This window comes from Arabidopsis lyrata, assembly GCF_000004255.2.
Source record: "Arabidopsis lyrata subsp. lyrata unplaced genomic scaffold ARALYscaffold_8, whole genome shotgun sequence".
NCBI lineage: Eukaryota > Viridiplantae > Streptophyta > Magnoliopsida > Brassicales > Brassicaceae > Arabidopsis > Arabidopsis lyrata.
Window position 1 is genome coordinate 15,865,390 of NW_003302548.1, and position 24,031 is coordinate 15,889,420.

General features: G+C 35.0%; 6 protein-coding genes and 1 long non-coding RNA gene across 11 annotated transcripts; 6 read left to right on the plus strand and 1 right to left on the minus strand.

Moving 5' to 3' along the window:
- Positions 1–4,513: 4,513 nt before the first annotated feature.
- LOC110225934 (F-box/FBD/LRR-repeat protein At1g51370-like) lies at positions 4,514–8,074 on the plus strand. Its single transcript, XM_021016327.1, has 3 exons — positions 4,514–6,761; positions 6,859–7,020; positions 7,106–8,074. The coding sequence occupies exons 1-3, from the start codon at positions 5,883–5,885 to the stop codon at positions 7,418–7,420; spliced, it is 1,356 nt and encodes a 451-aa protein (XP_020871986.1). The 5' UTR covers positions 4,514–5,882; the 3' UTR covers positions 7,421–8,074.
- A 1,109-nt stretch (positions 8,075–9,183) lies between these two features.
- LOC110225717 (putative FBD-associated F-box protein At5g53635) lies at positions 9,184–11,079 on the plus strand. 4 transcript variants are annotated; one of them, XM_021015679.1, is made up of 4 exons: positions 9,184–9,944; positions 10,059–10,286; positions 10,370–10,513; positions 10,609–11,079. In XM_021015679.1, exons 1-4 carry the CDS (start codon positions 9,555–9,557, stop codon positions 10,879–10,881), a joined length of 1,035 nt encoding a protein of 344 aa, XP_020871338.1. In that variant the 5' UTR covers positions 9,184–9,554; the 3' UTR covers positions 10,882–11,079. The 4 variants fall into 4 exon arrangements, with proteins under 4 accessions (XP_020871338.1, XP_020871339.1, XP_020871337.1 ...); XM_021015680.1 differs by having other exon boundaries at positions 9,185–9,878; XM_021015678.1 differs by having other exon boundaries at positions 9,186–9,959.
- Positions 11,080–12,122: 1,043 nt separating this feature from the next.
- Positions 12,123–14,535, plus strand: LOC110225718 (putative FBD-associated F-box protein At5g53635). Its single transcript, XM_021015681.1, has 4 exons — positions 12,123–12,471; positions 12,706–13,663; positions 13,744–13,887; positions 13,983–14,535. Exons 2-4 carry the CDS (start codon positions 12,725–12,727, stop codon positions 14,259–14,261), a joined length of 1,362 nt encoding a protein of 453 aa, XP_020871340.1. The 5' UTR covers positions 12,123–12,471; positions 12,706–12,724; the 3' UTR covers positions 14,262–14,535.
- A 663-nt stretch (positions 14,536–15,198) lies between these two features.
- On the plus strand, positions 15,199–15,854 carry LOC9300333 (glucan endo-1,3-beta-glucosidase). The gene has a single exon (XM_002864211.2). The coding sequence runs from the start codon at positions 15,239–15,241 to the stop codon at positions 15,572–15,574; it is 336 nt and encodes a 111-aa protein (XP_002864257.1). The 5' UTR covers positions 15,199–15,238; the 3' UTR covers positions 15,575–15,854.
- A 1,146-nt stretch (positions 15,855–17,000) lies between these two features.
- Positions 17,001–17,797, plus strand: LOC9300334 (major pollen allergen Ole e 10). Its single transcript, XM_002864212.2, has one exon. The coding sequence runs from the start codon at positions 17,319–17,321 to the stop codon at positions 17,649–17,651; it is 333 nt and encodes a 110-aa protein (XP_002864258.1). The 5' UTR covers positions 17,001–17,318; the 3' UTR covers positions 17,652–17,797.
- Positions 17,798–18,868: 1,071 nt separating this feature from the next.
- LOC110228529 (putative FBD-associated F-box protein At5g53635) lies at positions 18,869–21,069 on the plus strand. Of its 2 annotated transcripts, XM_021026196.1 has the most exons (4): positions 18,869–19,540; positions 20,195–20,304; positions 20,398–20,541; positions 20,636–21,069. In XM_021026196.1, exons 1-4 carry the CDS (start codon positions 19,351–19,353, stop codon positions 20,906–20,908), a joined length of 717 nt encoding a protein of 238 aa, XP_020881855.1. In that variant the 5' UTR covers positions 18,869–19,350; the 3' UTR covers positions 20,909–21,069. The 2 variants fall into 2 exon arrangements, with proteins under 2 accessions (XP_020881855.1, XP_020881848.1); XM_021026189.1 differs by having other exon boundaries at positions 18,869–20,304.
- Positions 21,070–23,352: 2,283 nt separating this feature from the next.
- On the minus strand, positions 23,353–23,955 carry LOC110225122. The gene is made up of 2 exons (XR_002329524.1): positions 23,709–23,955; positions 23,353–23,569 (listed from the first exon to the last, which is right to left on the minus strand). It is a non-coding gene; the product is annotated as an uncharacterized LOC110225122 (long non-coding RNA).
- Between the last annotated feature and the right edge of the window lie 76 nt (positions 23,956–24,031).

Sequence of the window (24,031 nt, forward strand, 5' to 3'; positions counted from 1 at the left end):
CGTAAGGCAATGGAGGAGAAACAGAGGAGGAGATGGGCTTCGCGTTTCCTTTCTCTGTTTGGGCTTTGAGAGGCCCATCATGATTATGAGAAACCGCAGCTTTGGTCGGAGGGAGAGTCTTCCGACATATATATATATATATATCTATCCCTTAGCGTTTAAGCTAGAATTTTATTTGGGATCTAGGGTTTTCTACAACAATGGTTGATAGAGAGAAATCGAATCAGATTAGTTGTTCCATAGGGTTTAGTGAGAGATTGAAGAAAGATAGGATAAGCCAACTACCTGATCATTTGATATCTGACATACTTCTCATCTTCCCATAAAAGACGTTGTTACGACAAGCGTTTTGTCCACCAGATGGAGGAGTCTCTGGCTTAGGTTCCTAGCTTAGAATTGGCACTTAAGAACTTCCCAGATTTGAGTACTTTTGTGAGTTTTGGTGACATGTTTTTCCATTCCGATAGGGTTTCATCATGCATACAAAATGTGGAGTTATATCTTGGTAACAAGATTGATGCATCTTGTCTTACATCATGGATCGATGCCTTAATTAAACGCAAGGTCCAACGTCTAATTATTGAAACGTATTCTTATCAGAAGATGCCAGTAAGACTTTATGTCTGTGAGACACTGGTACACTCAGGCCACTTTAGTTAATGCCGAGTTTGTTTCCTTACCTTGTTTGAAGACTATGCACTTAATTGTTGTTAAGTATCGCAATGAAGACATTTTTGAGAGACTTGTCTCATCCTGCCCTGTCTTGGAGGACTTAAGAATTTCCACTTTTGGGGCTGATGCAAATATCTTACGGGTGCACTCTCGGTCACTGAATAGACTCACTTTAGTGCGGCGTTCTTCTTTCTGTTCTGCTACCGGAATTGTGATTGATGCTCCTCAACTACGCTTTTTGAGCGTCGATGATAACTTATCAGAAAGCCTTTTAATAACCAATATGGATACCAATGGCAAGTTAGTTCTCGGATTTCATTCGTTGGATTCTAATGAAGCAAGTCTTTCTTCTTACATAAATAGACTCCATAGTTTTTTCCCCGGGATTTCAAAAGTCAGGGATATGATCATATATCTAAACACATTCAAGGTATATATGTCAATTCTTGTATTGGACATATATACTTTTTCTATCATGAAAATTTCTGACCTACATTAGTTTCTTTTTGTTTCCAGCTCATCTGAGTACTTGAAGATAAAACAACTGCCTCGTTTTGGTTATATGACCCGTCGGCATGTAACTCTCTGCTATTCCCCTTTGGAATTGTTACTAACCTTTCTTGAGAGCTTCCCAAACTTGAAATCCCTCAGCTTGGTAATAATATGCTAACCAATAAGCTTTTTTAATCTCTATGAAGATTCTGCATATCTTTTCATTAAATGTGTACATGTTTTTATCCACTTTTGTTTACTCATATTCAATTATGCGAAAATAGCGCCTTCTGATGAGACAAATCAAATCAGGTTTTCATCTGTGTTTGCTATCGTCTCTCGAATTTGTAGATTTCAGAATCTCAATCCGGGAACGTCTTATAGCAATGAAGCTAGTAAGGTACTTCCTAGAGAATTCGGCGATACTCAAGAATCTCACTCTAAGTTTGATTAATTATTCAATAAGCGAAAAGTCTGCTTTCAAGGAAGAACTTCTTAAAATGCCAAGAGGCTCTACCGAATGTGAAGTCGTCCTGCTTGATTGGTAAAGAGTAGAGGTTTTATGATTTTGTGTGAGAGACAAGCGAATATGAGAGTAGTAGAAATCCTAATTTAAATAAATAATAACTAAGGAATGTTTATAACAATTTAACCAAGTTTTTGCTGAATAAAGAAGGGAAAAAATCGTCCTAAACAACCAGGATTAAACTAAGTTTTACAACAAAATTTGGATATATATCCACTTTCGGGCTTTTGGTTGTTTCTTGGTTCAAACGGAGATATCCAATTTTGAACAAAATTATTGTGCTTCCAATTAAATGTTTTGGTTCGGCTCGAACTAAACCGAGTTATCCAAACACTAAAGGTCTTGATATGTGTAAAAACGTTAACTTACTTTGTTTTAAGATGGAGGTTTCAAAAAGCTTAATAAGATGTTTGTTCTTTTGCTTGCGATCAACTTGTTTGAGATTTGTCAAGTTATTGAAAAAGCAGTTTAATGGAAACAACAGAAAGTTAGTTTAAAACTCTCCAATTCGATTAAACTGTATTCGACCAAAAAGTTAATAGTGGAAAGAAATCATACCCTTTATTGGTTCGGGTCAGACAAAACCGAGCTGGTCCAATTCATACCCTTTTACCGGTCTTCTTAGAAACGTTTCCATTCCAAATTTCCATCAAAACCCTAAAACTCACATTCTTTATCTTTGCACGCATCCATGTGGGAAGTCGAGGAGGTTTGATCAGCTGTGGTAATTAAACTCCATAGTCCATCCCAGTGAGTTCTTCTATAATTTTCCTTGATTTTAGTCATCTTTAGAAATCTCGAAAACCAATAACCTAACGAGCTTTGCATGTGAATATTGATGTTTGGGCTTTTTTTCATCTGATTCAGTTGAGATTTTTTAATATTGTTTCTTTGTAATCGAAGGAGAATTTGGCAATTTAATTGTGTACGAAATCTCTACCAATCCAGATTAGTTGTATGCAAGCTAGTGTGTTGGTATTTTGTATTTCATTCAAAATTGGTTGGTTGTTTTGTAACTTTCAATTTTTATCTTTGTCAAATTTGATGATACATTACAGATTATAGTTTTCTTTTGTTTTTTTGGATAAAGATACAGATTATAGTTGTGAAGAAAGACAAATGGTGGGTAGAAAGAAGAAAACCAAAATATGTGACAAAGAAGATAGGATAAGCCAGTTACCTGAACCTTTGATATCTGAAATACTTTGTCAGCTTTCTACCAAAGATGTTGTTGGAACAAGCGTTTTATCCACAAGATGGAGAAGTCTTTGGCAATGGGTTCCTGAATTGGACTTAGACTCGGATACATTCTCGAATTTCGATGCCTTTGTGAGTTTTGCTGACAGGTTTTTTGATTCAAACAAGGAGTCATGGATACGCAAACTCCGGATAGATATTCCTAATTCTTCTCATAGCAAGTCTTTTCCCACCCGATGGATTGATGCTGTGAGTACACGTAGGATTGAACATCTCGATGTTCATTTTGCCTTTTGTCGGCCAGAAGAATCACCATCCCTGAATATATATGTCTGCCAGACACTGGTACAGTTACAACTCCAAGGGGTCGCCTTGGCTAGTGCCGAGTTGTCATTGATGCTCCTCATTTATGTTGTTTGAGTATCCTTGATAGCACATCAAAAAGCTTCATAATAAACAATCTGGAGTACAATGCCAAGTTCGACGTTTCTGTCACCTTTTGTTTAAAGGTTTTTGATGAAGCAAGCATTTTATCGAGGAGAGGTCTCATCCGTAGTTTTCTGTCAGGGATCTTGAAGGTTAGGGATTTGACGATGTATTGGCAGACTTTCCAGGTATATATATATTGGACATACACATTTAATATAATGAAAAGTTTCTAACCCACAATACTCTCACTCTCTGCTTTCAGATCATTTATGAGTATTCGAAATCAGAATCACTGCCTCAATTTAGTTATATGTCATGCCTGTCCGTTTCTGTCTTTTCACAAGATTTGAAAGGGTTGGCTAAATTTCTTGAGAGCTGCCCGAATTTGAAATCCCTAGTCGTGGTGGTAAATCTGCTAAACCTTGCTATAATTTTCTCATCTCTATGCATCAGCTTCTGCCATATCATTTGATTGTATTTTCTCCTCTCCTTTTTCCTCAGCTACAGCGTGATTATCACAACCAGGAGCTACATTCCGAGGAGATGAATCAAATCAAGTGTTTGCAATCCTCTCTCGAGTTTGTTAATTTCAAATTCACATTCTCGGGACATGTTGTAGAAATGAAGCTAGTAAGTTTCTTCCTAGAGAATTGTGCTATCCTCAAGAAACTCACTGTACATTTGGATTCTAATTCAACAGAAGATGAAATCTTGACGAAAATCTTGGAAATCCCAAGAGCCTCTACGAAATGTGAGGTTGTCATTGTCAAAAAGTAGAGGCAAACATGTGAGGTTTGTATTTGACTGGTAAGTAAATCCGTTGATGAAGTCTTAAGTGGTTTTTCATATGTTCCTTATCATTTGGGTCTTATGAGTAAAAAGACTACGAAACTATTTAGGTACTTTGATGAGATATATCAGTTATTCTTCGACTTAACTGGTCGTTTTTTATTTTGGTGATTTTGTGTAAAGAAAGAATAAAGCTGTGTGGGATCAGGCGTAGCAGTTTCATTATTACCTGGTTTGGTGATATTTTGATTGCGTAATTCTTTTGCTTCATTCGTTTCTGAATTTTCCATGTCCGTTGGTGAATCTTCTATCAGTTGAAAAACGTTAAAAATCTCTTAGCTAGTTCATCTTGAGCCATTTACCAACATAAAATTTTAAGTTTTTTATTTTTATTTTTATTATTTTTTTTTTTTTTTTTTTTGAAAACACATAAAACTTAAGCTTTTAACAAAATATTATACTAAAACTTCTTAATCCGACGAAACCGTATCTCACCAAAAATAAGTTTTTAAACTAGCTATATATGTTGAAAATAAAAAAGATGAAGTAAAACTTTGAGGCGAGTTAATTCATTTTTGGAAGTTTTTGGAGATCTACAATGTATATCTTATTGAAAAAAAAAATCAAAATAAATGATTAGTAAATTATAAGGAAATCTAGAAATATATAGCTATAGATTTAAAAATATAACTATTTGTTTCTACATATCCTTGTAATTTACTAGTCATTTATTTTTGAGTTTTTTTTTCCCAATAAGATATATACATTGTAATTGGCTATGAGTGGAGATGCTCATATCTTATATACATCACTTAAGATTCTACTCAACTTCAAATGTAAGATATTGTTATCCCTAATAAAATCAGCTCAGTTTTTCATATGTGTCTCAATGTTTCTTGTGGTGGCTCGAGTTTGTTGAAATCAAAAACAATATCAGGGGATACGATGTAGACATGTTTCTGAATCTAGTAAGTTAATTTTTTTTGGAGAATTCAGCAATCCTCAAGAAACTGACTCTACATTCATGTTCCAATGATCGTGCGTACGAATATATCTTCATCAAGAAACTCCTGAGCATCCCAAGACGATCAGTCCATTGTGAACTCGTAACGTGATTGTTAAATACTACAAAGAACATGTGAAGCTTGTCTTTTGACAGGTTTAGTTAATTGATATCTTGCCACACAAGACATGCAGGTTTAGAGAAAGTTAGTTTAAAACTCACCAATTCGATCAAATTGTATTCGACCAAAAAGTAAGAGCTGATCATAGATTTTAAATTGGACCATCTATATTCGGGCTTTATTGGTTCGGGTCAGACAAAACCGAGCTGGTTCAATTTATACCTTTTTACTGGTCTTCTTAGAAACGTTTCCATTCCAAATTTCCATCAAAACCCTAAACTCACATTCTTTTTTATCTTTGCACGTATCCATGTGGGAAGACGAGGAGGTTTGATCAGCGGTGGTAATTAAACTCCATCCCAATGCGTTAATTCTTACGTAATTTTCCTTGATTTTAGTCATCTTTATAAATCTCGAAAACCTATAACCTAACAAGCTTTGCAAGTGATTTTAGTTCTTCTGATGTTTGGGCTTTTTCATCTGATTCAATTGAGATTTTGTAGAAACTTTTCTTTGGAACCGAAGCAGATTTAGTTCTTCTGTGTTTGTATTTTGTATTTCATTTGTTAATTGATTGGTTGTTTTTGTAACTTTCAACTTTTATCTTTGTTAAATTTGTTGATACAGATTATAGTTGTGTGAAGAGAAGAGAAATGGTGGGTAGAAAGAAGAAAACCAAAATATGCGACAAAGTGTCACATGAAGAAGATAGGTTAAGCCAGCTACCGGAACCTTTGATATCTGAAATACTTTGTCAGCTTTCTACCAAAGATGCTGTACGAACAAGCGTTTTATCCACCAGATGGAGAAATCTTTGGCAATCAGTTCCTGGATTGGACTTAGACTCGGGTACATTCTCAACTTTCGATGCCTTTGTGAGTTTCGCTGACAGGTTTTTTTATTCACACAAGGAGTCATGGATACGAAAACTCCGGGTTAATATTCACAACTCGTCTCATAGCAAGTCTTTTCCCATCCGATGGATTGATGCTGTGAGCACACATAGGATTCAACATCTCGATGTTCATTTTGCCTTTGGTCGGCCAGAGGAATCACCATCCCTGAATATATATGTCTGCCAGACACTGGTACAGTTACGACTTCGAGGGGCCACCTTGGCTAGTGCGGAGTTTGTTTCCTTACCTTGCCTAAAGATCATGCAATTAGAATATAATAGCTATCCTAATGAGGCCACTGTTGAGAAACTTGTCTCAGGCTCTCCAGTTCTGGAATATTTAACTATCATCACATATTTTGATGGTCGTAGAAGGATTTTTCAAGTGCGCTCTCATACAGTAAAGAGAATTCACATAAATGAGTGCACCCAAGTTGTGATTGATGCACCTCTACTCCAGTGTTTGAGGGCTACGGTCTCCATACCAAAGAACTTTCAGTTCATCAACTCGGCTTTCTCTGGCAGACTAGATATTGATATCTCCATTAATGGTACGAGATGGGAAAGCGTGATTTGCGATATACTCACCAATATTTCGAGGGTCAGGGATCTAGTTATTAGTAGGCGTACTTGGAAGGTATACATCTCAACATTTGGCATACATAAAAACGTTATTCCACGAAAGTTTCTCACCGTGATATATATATATATTTTTTGTGTACTTCTGTTACCAGGAAATCTTTGAATACTCGAAATCGGGACCGGTGCCTAAAGAACATTGTGGAATCTTTCAGTTTCGTAACCTATCCCATTTGAATGCTAGATTTTATATATCTGATCTTGAAACGTTGCCAACCCTGCTTGAGAGCTGCCCGAAACTAGAATCTCTCATATTGGTAACGAAGAGCTCTCTACCCTCTGATTTATGCATGTTGTTTGTGTATACTTCTCTTCTCAATTTGATTTCTTATTTTTTTGCAGGAATTGGTTAAGGACCGATACATGATTGGTAAGAAGAAGAAAGAACCAAAGGTGATGTTTTCAAAAGTGCCTCAGTGTTTGGTATCATCGCTCAAGTTTGTGCAATGGAAACGTTTGATCTCGAGGTATGAAGGAGAAATAGAGCTAGTAAGATACTTCTTGAAGAATTCAAAAATCCTGGAGAAGTTTAGGCTTGATACTTACTATACCGAAAAATCCAAGTGTACCTTCCTTCAAGAACTCCTTACGATGCCAAGATGCTCTAGCGTTTGTGAAATCCATTCTTCTTTAATTCCTAAAACTAAATATGGTTGAACATTTCGTTTGGGCTAGGTTAATATTTTGGTCGTTAAATTGGTTGATTTTAGGAGCCTATATTAGGCTTTGAGCCATAAATAAAATATTGGGATATGATGCAGAATGAAGCTAGTAGTACTTTCTGGAGAGTTGAGCAATCCTCAAGAAACTGACTATATGTTTTGAATTATTGTGCAAATCAAGATTAGAGAGAGAACCATGTGCACCTTAAGCTCTTGGCTCTTGCCACACAAGAAATGGTTGTGTATGTTTTCAAAACCAGCATCTCAGGACATGCTGCAGAACTGAAGCTAGTAATGTTCTTACTAAAGAATTCAACAATCCTCAAGAAACTGACTGTACGTTTAATTTATTACTGGACAGATGAAAAGCGCATCGTAAAGACTCTGGTAGAACTCCCAAGACGGTCTACCAATTGCAAAGTCGTCATATATTGATATGTAAAAGATTAGAGAGAGAACATGTGAAGCTTAAGCGCTTACAAGAAATGCAGGTGTAGCTTTTTGTTTGTTTCTTTTGGAGTAAATTAAGATGAAAACTGTAAAACCATGTTTGCAAGAATCGTCTTATCTGTTTGGTGTGGTTTTGGGCAGTGAAACTATTAAAGACTATTAATGTTGGTAATCCACTCTCTTTTGGCTGATGAAAATATCTAAGTAATGTTGTTAAACAAGTTGAGCAATTTTGTTAGTAAGATTCTATTAGATATTTTGATCTGATACATTCTGTCAGCTATTTTGGTCTTGGTTAGGAGGGAGATTGCAGATTTGATATGACGTCCACTACCATGGAAGCTGCCATAAGTAATCCTCGAATGTCAATCTCACCGTATGAAGTAGAAATAGAGCTAATCAGCTAGGTTGCATGGAATCAGAAGCGGGTACGCGGAAGCGAAGCGTTTGGAAACGTGGAAGCGATTTTTATAGAAATTATAGAAAGTGGGTACGTGTTGGAAGCGTATATAAAAATTAATATATATATATATATATATATATATATATATATACATATACATACATGCATATATAATAAACATTAAACATTATATCATATAAAAAATTATAATTAACATACAAATCTAATACATAAATTCTAAATATCTCTCTATATTTAAAAATCAAATAGTATACATTTACAATAAAGAAAAGTCAAATAGTTCAATGTCAAAAATTTAAGATCATTCTTCATTCTCATTTTACTAATAAAATAAAATTGTTTTAATTTTTTTTTACCAATAAAAACATCATCAAACTAAAGTTTCTCGAAATTAATTTAATTCAATTAATCATTTCAACACTCCTTAATAAATGATCTATGCTGCTATCTTTTTTGTTTTGTCATCCAAAATTAATTAGAGCTCAAATGAGTCATTCCTGAGGAATGTTGTTTACATAAGTGATATGAAGCGGTTCTGTACAAAAATCCATGCTGCTATCATTTTTCTAACTATGATATTTAAAAAAATAAAATAAAAAATTAGTATGCAAAATTACTTTTGGTTTTTCTTTTGTTGTATAAAAAAACTATCAAAAATAATTTCATATTTCTTATTTATTTTTGTGACATCAAATTTTTTAAATGGAAGCGCAAGCTTCCAAAATAGAATCGTAAGCTTCCAAGGAGCTTCCAAAATGAAATTTTTAGAAGCGTTATGGAAGCGAGATTCCGAAAGCTTCCGAGAGCTTCCGATTCCGACTAAGATTCCGAAGCGGGAAGCGGACCTCCGATGAAGCTTCCGTGCTTTCTAGCTAATCAGAAACTTCCTGAATAATTTACCAATTCTGTAGGAAAAAGGCAACTAATAATAAACCATGGAAATATAGAGATTTCAATTATTTTAGCCCAGATTTAGTGGGCTATGTTTGATTGTTGGGCTTTTGTTTTGTTCCAGCGAGTGATTGCATATCGGCCTAAACACTGTAGGTTCTTCTTCTTCTTTACTATTTTTGTCTTTCTATAATCATTAGATCTTGAAAAACCCTAGCCTGAATCAATGTGGTTTAGTTTCTCTCGCACATTAGCACATACTTCTTCTTTATCCGTCACTGGAAGTTGTAACTGAAGGAGAGTTTTGATTAGTGTTAGTTGCAATTTATGTCTTAAATTTCGTTGTCTGAAAACAGAAAATTGAATGGCTTGTTCCAAAGTGTTGAAGGAAGATAGGATAAGCGAATTACCTGATCCTTTGATATGTCAGATACTTACTCATCTTCCGGCAAAGGATACTGTTAGGACAAGCGTTTTATCCATAAGATGGACAAATATTTGGCTTTGTGTTCCTTCTTTGAAATTGACCTCCCGAGATTTCTCTAATTTCAATGCCTTTGTGAGTTTTGGTGACAGATTTTTCCATTCGGATAGGTCTTCATGCATACACAAGCTGGAGTTAACTATTAACGAAAATGAGGAGAAATCTTATATCATTTCATGGATTGATGCTGCAGTTAAGCGTAAGGTTCAACATCTATGTGTTAGGTGTCATATAAGGCGTTGTTATCCTGAGATGCCAATAAGCCTTTATGTGTGTGGGACACTGGTATCTTTAAATCTTGTTTGTGTAGCCATGGATAATGTCGAGTTTGTTTCCTTCCCTCGTCTCAAGACTATGCATTTACTTTGTGTTTTGCTTTCCAAGGATGCCGCTTTTGAGAGATTTATTTCTTGCTGTCCTGTCTTGGAAGACTTAAGAATTAACGGATGTGTGAGTAAGCCTCAACCCTTTAGGGTGCACTCTCGGTCACTGAAAAGGCTCTATATTGGAGATTGTTATTCTACTCTGGTTGATTCTGTTCCAGGAGTTGTCATTGATGCTCCTCAATTATGCTGTTTGAGTATCCTTGATAACAAATCAAAAAGATTCAAGGTATATATGTATTGGACATACACATATATAATATAATGCAAAGTTTCTAACCCACAATACTCTCTCTCTCTCTCTGCTTTCAGATGATTTATAACTATTCCAAGTCAGAATCGCTGCCTCAATTTAGTTTTATGTCACGCCTGTCCGTTACTTTCTCTCCACAAGATTTGAAATGGTTGGCAACATTTCTTGAGAGCTGCCCGAATCTGAAATCTCTAGTCGTGGTGGTAAATCTGCTAGACCTTGCGATAATTTTCTCATCTCTATGCATCAGCTTCTGTCATATCATTTGATTGTATTTTCTCCTCTCCTTTTTCATCAGCTATTCGATTATTATCACTACGAGGAGCTACATTCCGAGGAGATGAATAAAATCAAGTGTTTGCAATCTTCTCTCGAGTTTGTTGATTTCAAATTATTCTCGGGACATGTTGCAGAAATGAAGCTAGTAAGGTGCTTCCTAGAGAATTGTGCTATCCTTAAGAAACTCACTCTACATTTGGATTCTAAATCAACAGAAGATGAAATTGTGAAGACACTCTTGGAAATCCCAAGAGCCTCTACCACATGTGAGGTTGTCATTGTTAAAGAGTAGAGGCAAACTTGTGAAGTTTGTACTAAGGTACAATTTGCTGGAAATCTTACTTTTTGTTAGAATCAATGTGGTAGGCATAGCAGTTTCTTTATTACTTTGTCTGGTGATATTATGATAGCCTAATTCGTTTATGGCTGTTGATGGATATTCTATCAATTCAAAACGTTAAGCATCTCTTAATAAACTCAAATTGAGCCATTTACGAACATAAATCTATAGTAGTTAATCAATTTCTGCTGAAGAGTTATAAATAAACCAAAGTTTTTATGACATATTAGTTGAAAGCAGTACTCCAACTTGAGTACAACCGTATTCGACCAAACATTCTCATTTTGTTGAAAAGATGAGTTCGATTCTGTATCATAATAATTTTAAAAACGAACTTGTTTTCTTAACATTTTATAAAACTTTCATTGATATGAACCGAAGCAGAGAAAGTTTTATCCTCATTTACAGCATTTGAAAAAAGATGTCATTGTTAAAGAGTAGAGGGAAACATGTGAGGTTGTATTTGACAGGTAAATCGGTTGACGTAGCAGTTTTGGTTATTATTATTACTTGATTTGGTGATATTATAGTATATGACTGGCGTAATTATAGGATCTTTTTTTAGAACCACGAACTCTAGGAGGACTTCGAAGCACATCCAAAAGGAATTAATATATATCCTGAGTAATTATATATTTATATGTATCATTCTCTTTCTTTTGGCGTGAGAGTGAGATTACACTTTTCAAGATTCCAATGTTGAGAGAAAGAGAAGAATAATAATTGTGCTGATCTTCTCTTAAAGACAAGAAATATGTGTTATAATTTCATAGTTGGTTAATTGGTTTGGCTTTCGGTTATACAAACTTAGTTTCTGAAAGCTCATGATCTTAAATCAGCTCAAATGTTAGAGAAATCTTAGCAGTGCAAATTAGAGCCATTGATAATAACGAATCATCCTTTCCTCAAAGAAAAGGTTTGTCTATATAATTGATCATTTTTCTTTGCCGAATAGTGTTACAACCAGAGCCGTAGCTGGATAGAAGCAAGAGAAGCGGGAGCTGCGGCCCTCCGAGAAGTTATTAATATTTTCGGCCCTCAAATACCAATGTGTTTTGGTAGCCTAGTGGTATTATGTCATACACCACATATCTTAGGTCATGAGTTCGAATCACCTGAAGCGTGGGAGAAGGTTTTTTTTTGTTTTTTGTTTTTTTTTTTATGGTTATAATTTTTTTATAAGTATACACTTTTCTATAGCGGCTCTTTTTTTTTTTTTCGCGGGCGGCCCTCATAATCGTTGCTACGGCTTACAACTACAGATAAATAAAACTTTTAACGTCTACAATTTTAAAACTCTCCAAATTTGATCAAACCGACCGAATTCAACCCAAAATACTACTCTTTTAGCAAAACGGATTGACACATCCTATATTATATGGGCTAATGGGCTGACAATATAACTCAGCCCAATAGGCTTAAAACTGACACACCGTCTTTTCTCTTCACACTCATCTTCTTCACTCTCTCCGTAGTGCAGTCCAAAAATCAGTCTCTGTAATTTCAAACCCGTACGGATTCGTCTCTCTCGCTCGCATCGAGGTTCGTCTCTTGTTCTTCAAGCATTTTCCACTATTTTCGTTCCTTCAATCTTTCTTCAGCTACTATCTTCGTTAATCCTATTGTTTGTTTTATTTGACTCTTTGCGTTTGAGCTATAACTTTATTTGGGGATTTATATATCTCGGAGATTACGATTCTATGGTTTATTTTTTTACTGAGTTTTTCGATAAATTGTTGATCATAAGCTATCATCGTCTTCAATTTTGCTATGCAGATTAAGTGGTTCTACAACAATGGTTGATAGAGAGAATTCGAGTCAGATTCTTTGTTCCAAAGGGTTTAGTCAGAGATTAATGGAAGATAGGATAAGTCAGTTACCTGATCCTTTGATATGTCACATACTTTCTCATCTTCTTCCAAAAGAAGCTGTTACCACAAGCGTTTTGTCCACCAGATGGAGGAGTCTCTGGCTTTCGGTTCCTAGTTTGGAGTTGGTTTCCCGAGATTTCTCTAATTTCAATGCCTTTGCGAGTTTGGGTGACAGGTTTTTCGAGTCCGATAGGATATCATGCCTAGACAAACTCAACTTAACTATTGCTGGAACAGATGCCTCTCATATCACATCATGGATTGATGCTGCAGTTAAGCGTAAGGTCCAACATCTACGTTTTAAGTGTTTTTCAAGGTATTGTGTTTGTCGGATGCCCGTAAGCCTTTATGTGTGTGAGACACTGGTATCTTTAAAGCTCGAATCTGTAATCTTGGATGATGTCGAGTTTGTTTCCTTCCCTCGTCTGAAGACTCTGCATTTACTTCGTGTTTTCCTTTCCAAACTTTCCAAGGATGCCGCTTTTGAGAGATTTATTTCTTGCTGTCCTGTCTTGGAAGACTTAGAAATTTCCGGATGTTTGAATGCTCCTCAACCCTTGCGGGTGCACTCTCGGTTGCTGAAAAGGCTCATTATTGGACATGGTTATTCTACTCAGTTTGATTCTGTTCCAGGAGTGGTCATTGATGCTCCTCAATTATGCTTTTTGAGAATCACTGATCATGTATCAAAAAGCTTCATAGTAAACAATCTGGAGTACAACGCCAAGTTAGAAGTTGATATCACCTTTGGTTTAAGGGGTTCTGTCAAAGCAATCTATATATCGGGGGGAAGTCTGATCCGTAGTTTTCTGTCAGGGATCTTGAAGGTTGGGGATTTGACGATAGATGATGTCACTTGGAAGGTATACATGTATTGTACATACACTTTTTATATAATGAAAAGTTTCTAACCCGCAATATAATACCCTCTCTCTGCTTTCAGATCATTTATATCTATTTCATATTTGAATCGCTGCCTCAATTTGGTTACATGTCACGCCTCTGCGTTTCTCTCTTTGCACATGATTTGAAAGGGTTGGAACCATTCCTTGAGAGCTGCCCGAATCTGAAATCCCTAGTCTTGAAGGTGAATCTGATAAACCCTGTGATATTGTTCTCCACTCTATGCAGCTTCTGCCATATCATTTCACTTTGTTTCCTCCTCTCTTTTTTACTTGACAGTTTCCTTATAAATATGATCCGGAGAAGATGAATCAAATCAACTTTTCATCTGTGCCCAAGTGTTTGCAATCCTCTCTCGAGTTTGTCGATCTCAAATTCCCAGTCTCCGGACATGTTGCAGAAATGAAGCTAGTAAGGTACTTCTTAGAGAATTCAGCTGCCCTCAAGAAGCTCACTCTACATTTGTATTCTAATTCAACAGAAGATGAAATCTTGACGAAACTCTTGGAAATCCCAAGAGCCTCTACCAAATGTGAGGTTGTCATTGTCAAAAAGTAGAGAGGAACGTAAGAGGTCTGTATTTGACTGGTAAATCTGTTTATCTAAGCGTAGTCTTTCATATGTTCCTTATCATTTGGGTCTTATGAGTAAAATGGAATGAGATTATTTAGGTACTTTGCTACAAGGATATCTCAGTTGTTCTTAGAATCAACTGGTTTTTATTTTAGTGATTTTTTGTGTAAGGAAAGAATAAAGCTGTGTGGGATTAGGCGTAGCAGTTTCATTATTACCTGGTTTGGTGATATTTTGATTGCGTAATTCTTTTGCTTCATTCATTTCTGAATCTTCCATGTCCGGTGGTGAATCTTCTATCAGTTGGAAAACGTTAAAGATCTCTTAGCTAGTTCATATTGACTTTTTTAATCCGACTAAACTTTATCTTACCAAAAAAATAAATTTTAAACTAGCTATGTTGAAAATAAAAAAGATGAAGTAAAACTTTGGGGGAGTTGCCGAGGTTATTCATTTTTGGAAGTCTTTGGGTTTGGGGATCTATATGTATCTTATTGGAAAAAAAAAAAAATGACTAATAAATTATATGGAAATGTAGAAATATATATTTAAAGATTTAAGAATATAACTATTTATATTACATGTAGCATATTTCATATATGTGTAGTGTTTCCATATATAGCAAGTTAGTATGATATAGCAAAAGATCTTACCAAAAGTTCAAAGCTACTAGATAAGATCATATTAGCTAAAATAAAACAAGAATTATATCATAATTTATTAATTGGAATGATTTATAAAGAGTGATGTGTAAGTGTTTTATTGAGTTATTACATATCTTATAATTCCATCTCCTTAGATCTCTTCCCAAAGTAACAAAAGCATATAGAGTTATGATAATCGGTCTACTCAGCCTTGTTTGGAGAAGTCTTTTTGCATATCATTATATATACTTAAGGAGTTTCACAAGAACCTACACAAAACAAAGAGTATTATTGATTGCTATCTAGATTTCATTTATAATGTCTTCACAACTTTTGACGCTCCTCTTTCTCTTATCTGCTGCTGTGATCTACCACATCCCCGTCGTGACTTGTAGAACATGGTGCTCGGCGATGCCTTCTTCCACAGCTGAGCAGTTACAATCCAACATTAACTTTGCTTGCAATCATGTGGATTGTTCACCGATCCAACCCGGTGGATTTTGCTATTACCCTAATACTTTACTAGAGCATGCTTCGTTTGTCATGAACCTTTACTACACAAGTCAAGACCGCATTGCTTCTGCTTGTAGCTTTGGCAATACTGGTTACATTAGCTATTCCGACCCAAGTGCTGGCACATGTGGCCGCCTTTAAACTTGATGAAACAAAGAAAAATCTTCATCAAAATTATAAAGTGTTATTTTGTTTTAATAATGGGTTTCTGTTTCGGACTCTTGTATTCCCAAACTGAAATAAATGAAATAGACGTTATTAAATAAATTATTCTGAAGTTTCCATGTTCTTAGTGATGACGTACGTCTTTTATTTTTCTTTTACTATTATTGTGGTTCAAGACTCTTAAGTTGTCTTTGAACTCGTTAATCGTTATAGAATTTAAAATTGGAGACCTCAATTTTTATTTGTTACAAATAGTGCCTTATGTAAGTCTTACCAATTCTAAGTACTTACCCAAAGCCTTTGTAGTTAATCGTTACTACTATATAAGGTATAGTGCTTGTGTTAACATTATCTTCACCTGACTTGTTAATAATTTCAAAATAAACTTCCAACTGATTCACGAAGCTATGGAGATGAGTTTTCTATGTAGCTACACAAATCATCATTTATGTTGTAAATTCAAATCATCTTGTTAACTCTTTTAAATGTAACGTAGGAGATGTTGTCTAATGGTTTGTACTTAGTTGATTCGGCCGGTCGGGTTTCAAACAAATTTTCTGACAAAGGAAGGTACGCATGCATGAGAAGTAGCTAAAGAGATCCGATTCAGAAGATATACGTGGTTGAAGAAAAAAAAATAGTAGAACGAAATGAAACAACTGCCTAGATTTGTAATTGCATGCCAAAAAAAAGTCATTGATTTGTATGCACAAACACTTGTCTTCTTTTATCGAGATAAAATTCCTTTCTTAAAAGGAGAAAATAATAATTTCTTAATTATTCATTAAACTCTATTAGATTTTATTCTTTTGGCTACTATGAGGAAAAATCAATAAATAAACTGAAATTTACCTAGTTTAACCTATATTTTAGAGAAAAATAACTAAATTAACACCCAAACAATGTGGTTTACTAGAATAACATAATTTTTGTGTTAGAAGACCAAATACCCATTTTATTTTTAATTTTATTAAAATAAAATAATATATAATAATTAAATTAAATAGAAAATTAGAAGAAAAAAAAACAACATACAACTTACGCTTTTAAGAAAAGCAGATTATATTAAAAAAATTTTAATCCGACTAAACCGCATCTGACCAATAATAAAAATCTTAAACTGGCGATGCTGACAAATAAAAAAGATGAAGTGAAAGTTTTGATTGAAAATGTTTGATTTGTCTAAGTGCTTCTTCTACTTAGGGCGAGTCTATTCATTCTTGGAAGTCTTTGGGGATCTATGTATCTTATTGAAAAAATAAAATAAAAATAAATGAATAGAAAATTATAAGGAAATGTTGAAATATATATATAGTTATAGATTTAAACATATAATTATTTATATTACAGATAGCATATTTTATATATGTGTAGTGTTTCCATATATAGCAAGGTAGTATGATATAGCAAAAGATCTTACCAAAAGTTCAAAGCTACTAGATAAGATCATATAATCTTAAAATAAAACAAGAAATATATCATAATTTATTTAATAGAATGATTTATAAAGAGTGATGTGTAAGTGTTTTATTGATTTGTTACATATCTTATAATTCCATCTCCTTAAGATCTCTTCCCAAAGAAACAAAAGCATATAGAGTTATGAGAATTGGTCTACTCAGCCTTGTTTGGAGAAGTCTTTTTGCATATTATTATATATACATGTACTTTCACAAGAAACTAAACCAAAAAAAAAAAAGCATTCTTGATTTCATTTATAATGTCTTCACAACTTTTGACGCTCCTCTTTCTCCTATGTGCTGCTGTGATCTACCACATTCCCGTCGTGACTTGCGAACCATGGTGCTCGGCGATGCCTTCTTCCACAGCTGAGCAGTTACAATTCAACATTAACTTTGCTTGCAGACATGTGGATTGTGCACCGATCCAACCCGGTGGATTTTGCTATTACCCTAATACTTTACTAGACCATGCTTCGTTTGTCATGAACTCTTACTACCAGAGTCAAGGTCGCACTTATGCTGCTTGTAGCTTCGGCAATACTGGTTACCTTATTTATTCCGACCCAAGTTCTGGCACATGTGTATTTTAAACTTAGTTTTAAAAAGAACTCTTCATAAAACCTATAAATTGTAATTTTGTTTTAATAATGGGTTCCTGTTTTCGGACTCTTGTATTCCCGAACTAAAATTATTGAAATGGACGTTATTAAATAAATTATTCTGAAGTTTCAATGTTCTTAGTGATGACGTCTTTGATTTTCTTTTACTATTGTTGTGGTTCAAGATTAAGTTGTCTTTTGACTCGTTATAAAATTTAAAATTGGAGACGTCAATTTATATTTGTTACAAATTGTGCCTTATGTAAGTCTTCTCACCAATTCTAATTAATTACTTACCCAAAGCCTTTGTAGTTAATCGTTACTATAAGGTGTATAGTGCTTGTGTTAACATTATCTTCACCTGACTTGTTAATAATTTCAAAATAAACTTCCAATTGATTCACGAAACTATGGAGATGAGTTTTCTATGTAGCTACACAAATCATCATTTATGTTGTAAGCTCAACTCATCTTGTTAACTCTTTTAGATGTAATGTAGGACATGTTGTCTAATGGTTTGTACTTGGATTGATCGGGTTCAAAAGAGCTTGCCGGATTATCTCACGGAAAATTTAACTTACGATGGTTTCCAACAAATTTTCTGACAAAGGAAGGTATGCATGCATGAAAAGTAGCTAAAGAGGAGATGATCAGAAGATATAAGTGGTGGTTGAAGAAAGAAAAATAATAGTAGAACGAAATGAAAGAACTGCAAAAAAGTCATTGATTTGTATGCTTACCGTATTCGGATTTCTTTTGCCACATACACACACACTTGTCTTTTTTTATTCTTATGGATACTATGAGAATTTTAGATAAACCTTTGGCCCCTTAATAACAAAAACTTATTATTTGTTTGCTAAAATAGTTTTTTACCAAATCGAGATCAAAAAGTTAAACACGATCCTATGTTGCTACGGTTACGTTAAAAAACAGAACTACAAAACCAAAAATAAAAAAATATGACTCTGAGCTTGATTGGTTCTCCCGCTACCACCCGCAAACGAAGCGTTTGTGGGCGGTTGCGGTTGCTAGCGTTTAAAACCAATCATAAAAAACATTTTATACCGCTCCGACTTAAACCCAAGATTAAACTAAGATTTTGGGTTTAAGTCGGAGCGGTATAAAACGTTTTTTATGATTGGTTTTAAACGCTAACAACCGCAACCGTCCGCAAAAGCAGCGTTTGCGGGTGGTAGCGGGAAAACCAATCAAGCCCTAACTTCTAAAATTTCAAGGATGTTGTAAGAACAAGACAAAAATACGAAAGGAAAAACTCTGTTTTAATAAAAAGTCATACTTTGTAAATCATATATTAATATTATGTTGTTTTATGGGATTGATTATAATTAGTAGGATAACCCTAATTAACCCATGTGGTAAACAAGTTTTCTGAACATAAATGTGCTGACTCAGCCCAATAGGCCCAAAGTGACTAGAAAACCCTTTCTTCTCTTCCACGGGTCCCCCAGATCAGTCTGTAATTTTCAAACCTAACAGATTCGTCTCTCTTTCGACCCTTGGCTTCAATAATCGTACCTTCTGTTATCTCTCTTTCGAACCTTAGTTGCGTTAATTTGAGCTTAAACTTTTGTGGGTGTATGTTTGAGATTACTGTTACTGCTGATTAGGTTTTGTTTCTCAGAAACTTTCGTTTCAATATTGTTTGGCATTTGGCAGATAAAAGACAATGGTTACTATAGGGGAATCGAAACAGGCTTGTTCCGGAGGGTACTTGTGTCAGACATTTGAAGAAGATAGGATAAGCCAATTACCAGATCCTTTGATTTGTCAGATTCTTTCTCATCTTCCAACAAAAGAAGCTGTTACGACAAGTGTTTTGTCCATCAGATGGAGGACTCTCTGGCTATGGGTTTCTGGTATGGAACTAGATTCTAGACAGTTCCCGGATAACAATGCCTTTCTCAGTTTTGGTGACAGGTTTTTCGATTCCAGTATGGTTTCATGCATACACAAACTCACTATAATTTTTGGTAGAAATCCAAAAAATAATGATGACTCTTGTTTCCCGTCATGGCTTAATGCTGCAATTAAGCGTAAGATCCAACGTCTAGATGTTCGTTGGACTAGCAAGATTTATCTTCATAATCATACCCTAAGGTTGTATAACTGTGAGACACTTGTATACTTAAGACTCTATGGTGTGCTCATGGATGATGCAGTGTTTGGTATCTTGCCTTGTCTGAAGACAATGCATTTAGAAGAAAATTGTTATACCAGTGAGGCCACTTTTGAGAAACTTGTCTCATCCTGCTGCCCAGTCTTAGAAAATTTAAAGATTGTCGCATCTGATATTGATGGAATAGTCTATCGGGTGCGCTCTCCCTCACTGAAGAGGCTTAGCATTGAAAGAAAATATATTGTACTTGAGCCTTATTGTGTTCCAGGGGTTCTTATCGATGCTCCTCTACTATGCTGTTTGACTATCGATGATCACGATTCATATAGCTTTATAGTCAAAAATTTGCAGTCTAATGCAGAGTTAAATATTTCTTATCTCGACTTTCGTTTAGGGAAACCTGGTGTTGAATCAAGAATTTCATCGAGGTTAAGTAATATCCGCGATTTCCTTCTAGGGATTTCGAGGGTCGGGAATATGAAGATATGTCTAGTCCCTTTCAAGGTATATATATCTTTCAAATTTAAATGAAGTTTTTGGACAATTTCTATGATGAAAGTCTATGATCCACATTCTTTTTTTCTTTTTTGGTTCCAGGTCATTTGTGGATACTCGGAACAAGAACCACTGCCTCAATTTGATTACATTTCCCGCCTGTGCATTTCTCTCGATGCATTAGATTTTAAATGGTTGGAATTATTTCTTCGGACCTGCCCGAATCAGAAATCCCTTGTCTTGATGGTGAATCTGCTAAACCTAGTAATAATATTTCTCATCTTTATGGAGTTTCTGTCATATCATTTCATTGTGTGTTTTTCCTCACATTTTCCGTCAGGTACATGATACTTATGATTTCTGGGAGATATATCAAAGTAGTTTTCAATATGTTCCTAAGTGTTTGGTATCGTCTCTCGAGTTTGTTGATTTTAAATTCTCAATCCGTGGACATGATGACCAAATGAAGATAGTAAGGTACTTCCTAGAGAATTCAGCAATCCTCAAGAAACTCACTTTACGTTTGGCTAATCATTCAAAAAAAGATGAAATCTCTAAGGAAGTCTTTGAAATCCCAAGAAGCTCTACCAAGTGTGAAGTTGTCATAGTCTGATTTGTAACAGAGTAGAGGTAACATGTGAGGTTTTATTTTATTTTTATATTTGTTATGTATGGAGTTGGTTTAGTTAAACCTGTTACCTTATACATAAACAATATGTAGAATACGATTTGTTTGGTTTTCCAATGATGACACGTTTGAGAGACTTGCCTCTAGCTTTCCTATCTTGGAAGAGTTAAAAAGTGTCTGATGTGTGAATGCTCCTAAAGTCTTTCGGATGTACAAGCTTTTTTTTTCTTTTTTTTTTTAAGATTATGAGAGTTGTGATCGATGCTCTTTCATTATGCTGTTTGAGAATCATTGTTAATCAGCGTATCAAAAAACTCCAGAGTTAGAACTAGAAGAAAAAATAGTTAAGCTTAACTCATATTAGTCGTGGTGATGCTTCTGAGATTAATGCATTTCAAACCATAAAGCTATCACATAGGATTCAGTGTGTGAGAACTAGTCTCTAATCTAAGCTCCTTAACACATTATGAGTACCAAATACAGATCTCAAATCTCGATGCCTTTACGAGTTTTGGTGACAGGTTTTTATATTCCAATAGAGTTTCCCGCATAGACAAGCTTACGTTAACGAGTGATTATCATGAAAATGATGCATCTTCTCTCATATCATGGGTCGATGCATCAGTTAAGCGTAAGATCCAACATCTACATGTTAGAACTAATCTTACTTATTCTCTTAAGATGCCCCCGAGCCTTTATGTTTGTGAAACACTCGTATCCTTAAAACTCTATCGGCTGAAGTTGGCTAGTGCCGAATTTGTTTCCTTACCTTGTCTGAGGACTATGCATTTACATTGCATTAAGTATCCCAATGAAGCCACTTTCGAGAAACTTATTTCATCCTCCCTTGTCTTGGAAGAGTTAGAGATTTCCATGGTATATAATGATGCAAAAATGTATCGGGTGCAGTCTTTATCACTTAGAAGGCTCTGTTTACTACAATATTCTCTCCCGTTTGACTATGTTGTGGAAGTTGTGATTGATGCTCCTCTATTGTGCTCTTTGAGAATAAAAGATAGTATAAAAAAATCTTTATAGTTAACAATCTTGTGTCCAATGCCAAGTTAGATATTGATCTCAACTTTGGTTTGAGGGATTTTGTTGAAGCAAGCGTTTCATCGACAAGAAGTTGCTTCCGTAGTTTTCTGCCCCGGATCTCTAAGGTCATGGATATGACGATATCTGTTGACACTTTCGGGGTATGTATGTATTTGACATGCACATTTTCTATAAATTAATGAAAATGTCTAATCCATGATACTTTTTTCTGTCTCGTTGCAGTTCATTCATCAATATTCCCAATTAGAACTGGAACTAGAACCATTGCCTCGATTTGGTTACATGTCCCGAATGTGCGTTACTCTCCATGTATCCGATTTGAAATGGTTTGAAATATTTCTTCAGAGCTGCCCAAATCTGAAATCCCTTATCTTGGCGGTGAATCTGCTAAATCCAGTGATATTTTTCTCATTTCTATGAACTTTTTTTGTCATATCATTTCATTGTGCTTTTTCCTCACCTTTTTCCACAGGTACATGTTGGTCATTACCGGAGGCTATATTCAGAGGAGATAAATCAAATCAGTTTTCCATCTGTTGTTCCTGAGTGTTTGCTATCTTCTCTCGAGTTTGTTGATTTTAAATTCTCGATCAAGGGATGTACTGAAGAAATGAAGCTAGTAAGTTACTTTCTAGAGAATTCAGCACTCCTCAAAAAACTCACTCTACGATTGGCTAGTCCTACATTAAAAAGATGAAGTGTTTAAGAAAATCTTCAAAATCCCAAGAGCCTCTACCAAATGTGAAGTTGTCATCCTCTGATTGTGAGAGTAGAGGAAACATGTGAGGTTTTTTTTTTATTTGATATTTGATATGTATGGAGTTGGTTAAGTTAAACCGGTAACGTTATACAAAAATAATGTGAAATTGGAGGCTCGTAGCCTGACTAGTTTACTTAAAATTGTTTTCACTCGAGGAGAATTTTAATTAGGTTGGTTAATGCGTGCTACATTTTGTTACTCCGATCTGAATGTTGCCAAATCAAATACTTAAAAGGAGGCTAACTCTCTCCATGAGAGTGACATGTCAGCATTTTTAGCTATTGTGGAGCTGACACATCAGATTTCTAGACATCCAATCAAAACATTTCGTTAATATGAGTCAGCTTTAATTTTTTACACATCAGCATCTAATTATGTAGGCCTGGGCGTTCGGTTTACTTAGGTTAATCGGTTCTGTTTATTCGGTTTTTTGATTGTTCGGTTATTTCAAAATCTTGCCGAATTGAACCGAACAAAAAAAAGGTTTGGTTCGCTTGTCGGTTTTATCGGTTCGGTTATATGCTTTAAAATCTCATCCGAATTGAACCGAAATTTTTTTTCCTCGGTTAATTCGGTTTATTTTCGGTTAACCGGAAATAAAAACAAGCCCACCAAAAAAATAACATGCCAATTAACATATTTACAACTTAATAACAAACCTATAATATATTACAAGTCCAATAGCAAATTTACATCTTTACAACAGGCCCAAATACATTAATAATTTGGCTTTTCGAGTAAATGTAAGGTTGTCGACGGTGACAACACGATGACGGTAACGACACGACGACGGTGAAATACACTAACAGAATGAATTCTCGAGGCTCCTGCAATCATCACAACCGTTCAATAATCAAGACACCATCATAATCCATCAATGTAAACATTTTATGATCAAAGTCATCATCATAAACCAACAATAATAGGAGATAATGTTATTACGTCGATGGTATCAGGAAGAGTAACCTTTAAAGACTAGACGACGCTCTCAAAATTGAAGGATCCCCACTGATGCAAAGCCGTATCTTATTCTAGGAGAGGCAGAAGAAAAAACGGCTACAAATGGAAGAGGAGACGCTAAGATCTAGGGTTTTATTTTATGTAAGGAGAAGCGGCTGCAAAGATATCAACGATAGATCTAGGTTTTTTATGCTAAAGAACTGGGCTGGGCTTTGTGTTTTATAAGTTATTGGATTGTATTTTATTAATTTTTAATGTCAGTTTGTTTTAGTGGGTTTAGAAAATAATTATAATAAATGGGTTGGGCTTTCGATTGTTGTTTGTTTATA

Excerpts from the sequence above, each read along its gene's own strand:
- LOC110225718 (XM_021015681.1), top strand. The coding sequence starts at position 12,725 with ATGGTTGATAGAGAGAATTCGAGTCAGATTCTTTGTTCCAAAGGGTTT. Across the intron at positions 13,664-13,743 it reads TAGATGATGTCACTTGGAAG|ATCATTTATATCTATTTCAT; the intron begins GTATACATGTAT and ends CTCTGCTTTCAG. Across the intron at positions 13,888-13,982 it reads TGAAATCCCTAGTCTTGAAG|TTTCCTTATAAATATGATCC; the intron begins GTGAATCTGATA and ends TTTACTTGACAG.
- LOC110228529 (XM_021026189.1), top strand. The coding sequence starts at position 19,351 with ATGGTTACTATAGGGGAATCGAAACAGGCTTGTTCCGGAGGGTACTTG. Across the intron at positions 20,305-20,397 it reads TATGTCTAGTCCCTTTCAAG|GTCATTTGTGGATACTCGGA; the intron begins GTATATATATCT and ends TTTTGGTTCCAG. Across the intron at positions 20,542-20,635 it reads AGAAATCCCTTGTCTTGATG|GTACATGATACTTATGATTT; the intron begins GTGAATCTGCTA and ends ATTTTCCGTCAG.
- LOC110225934 (XM_021016327.1), top strand. The coding sequence starts at position 5,883 with ATGGTGGGTAGAAAGAAGAAAACCAAAATATGCGACAAAGTGTCACAT. Across the intron at positions 6,762-6,858 it reads TTAGTAGGCGTACTTGGAAG|GAAATCTTTGAATACTCGAA; the intron begins GTATACATCTCA and ends TTCTGTTACCAG. Across the intron at positions 7,021-7,105 it reads AACTAGAATCTCTCATATTG|GAATTGGTTAAGGACCGATA; the intron begins GTAACGAAGAGC and ends ATTTTTTTGCAG.
- LOC110225717 (XM_021015677.1), top strand. The coding sequence starts at position 9,555 with ATGGCTTGTTCCAAAGTGTTGAAGGAAGATAGGATAAGCGAATTACCT. Across the intron at positions 10,287-10,369 it reads ACAAATCAAAAAGATTCAAG|ATGATTTATAACTATTCCAA; the intron begins GTATATATGTAT and ends CTCTGCTTTCAG. Across the intron at positions 10,514-10,608 it reads TGAAATCTCTAGTCGTGGTG|CTATTCGATTATTATCACTA; the intron begins GTAAATCTGCTA and ends CTTTTTCATCAG.
- LOC9300334 (XM_002864212.2), top strand. The coding sequence starts at position 17,319 with ATGTCTTCACAACTTTTGACGCTCCTCTTTCTCCTATGTGCTGCTGTG.
- LOC9300333 (XM_002864211.2), top strand. The coding sequence starts at position 15,239 with ATGTCTTCACAACTTTTGACGCTCCTCTTTCTCTTATCTGCTGCTGTG.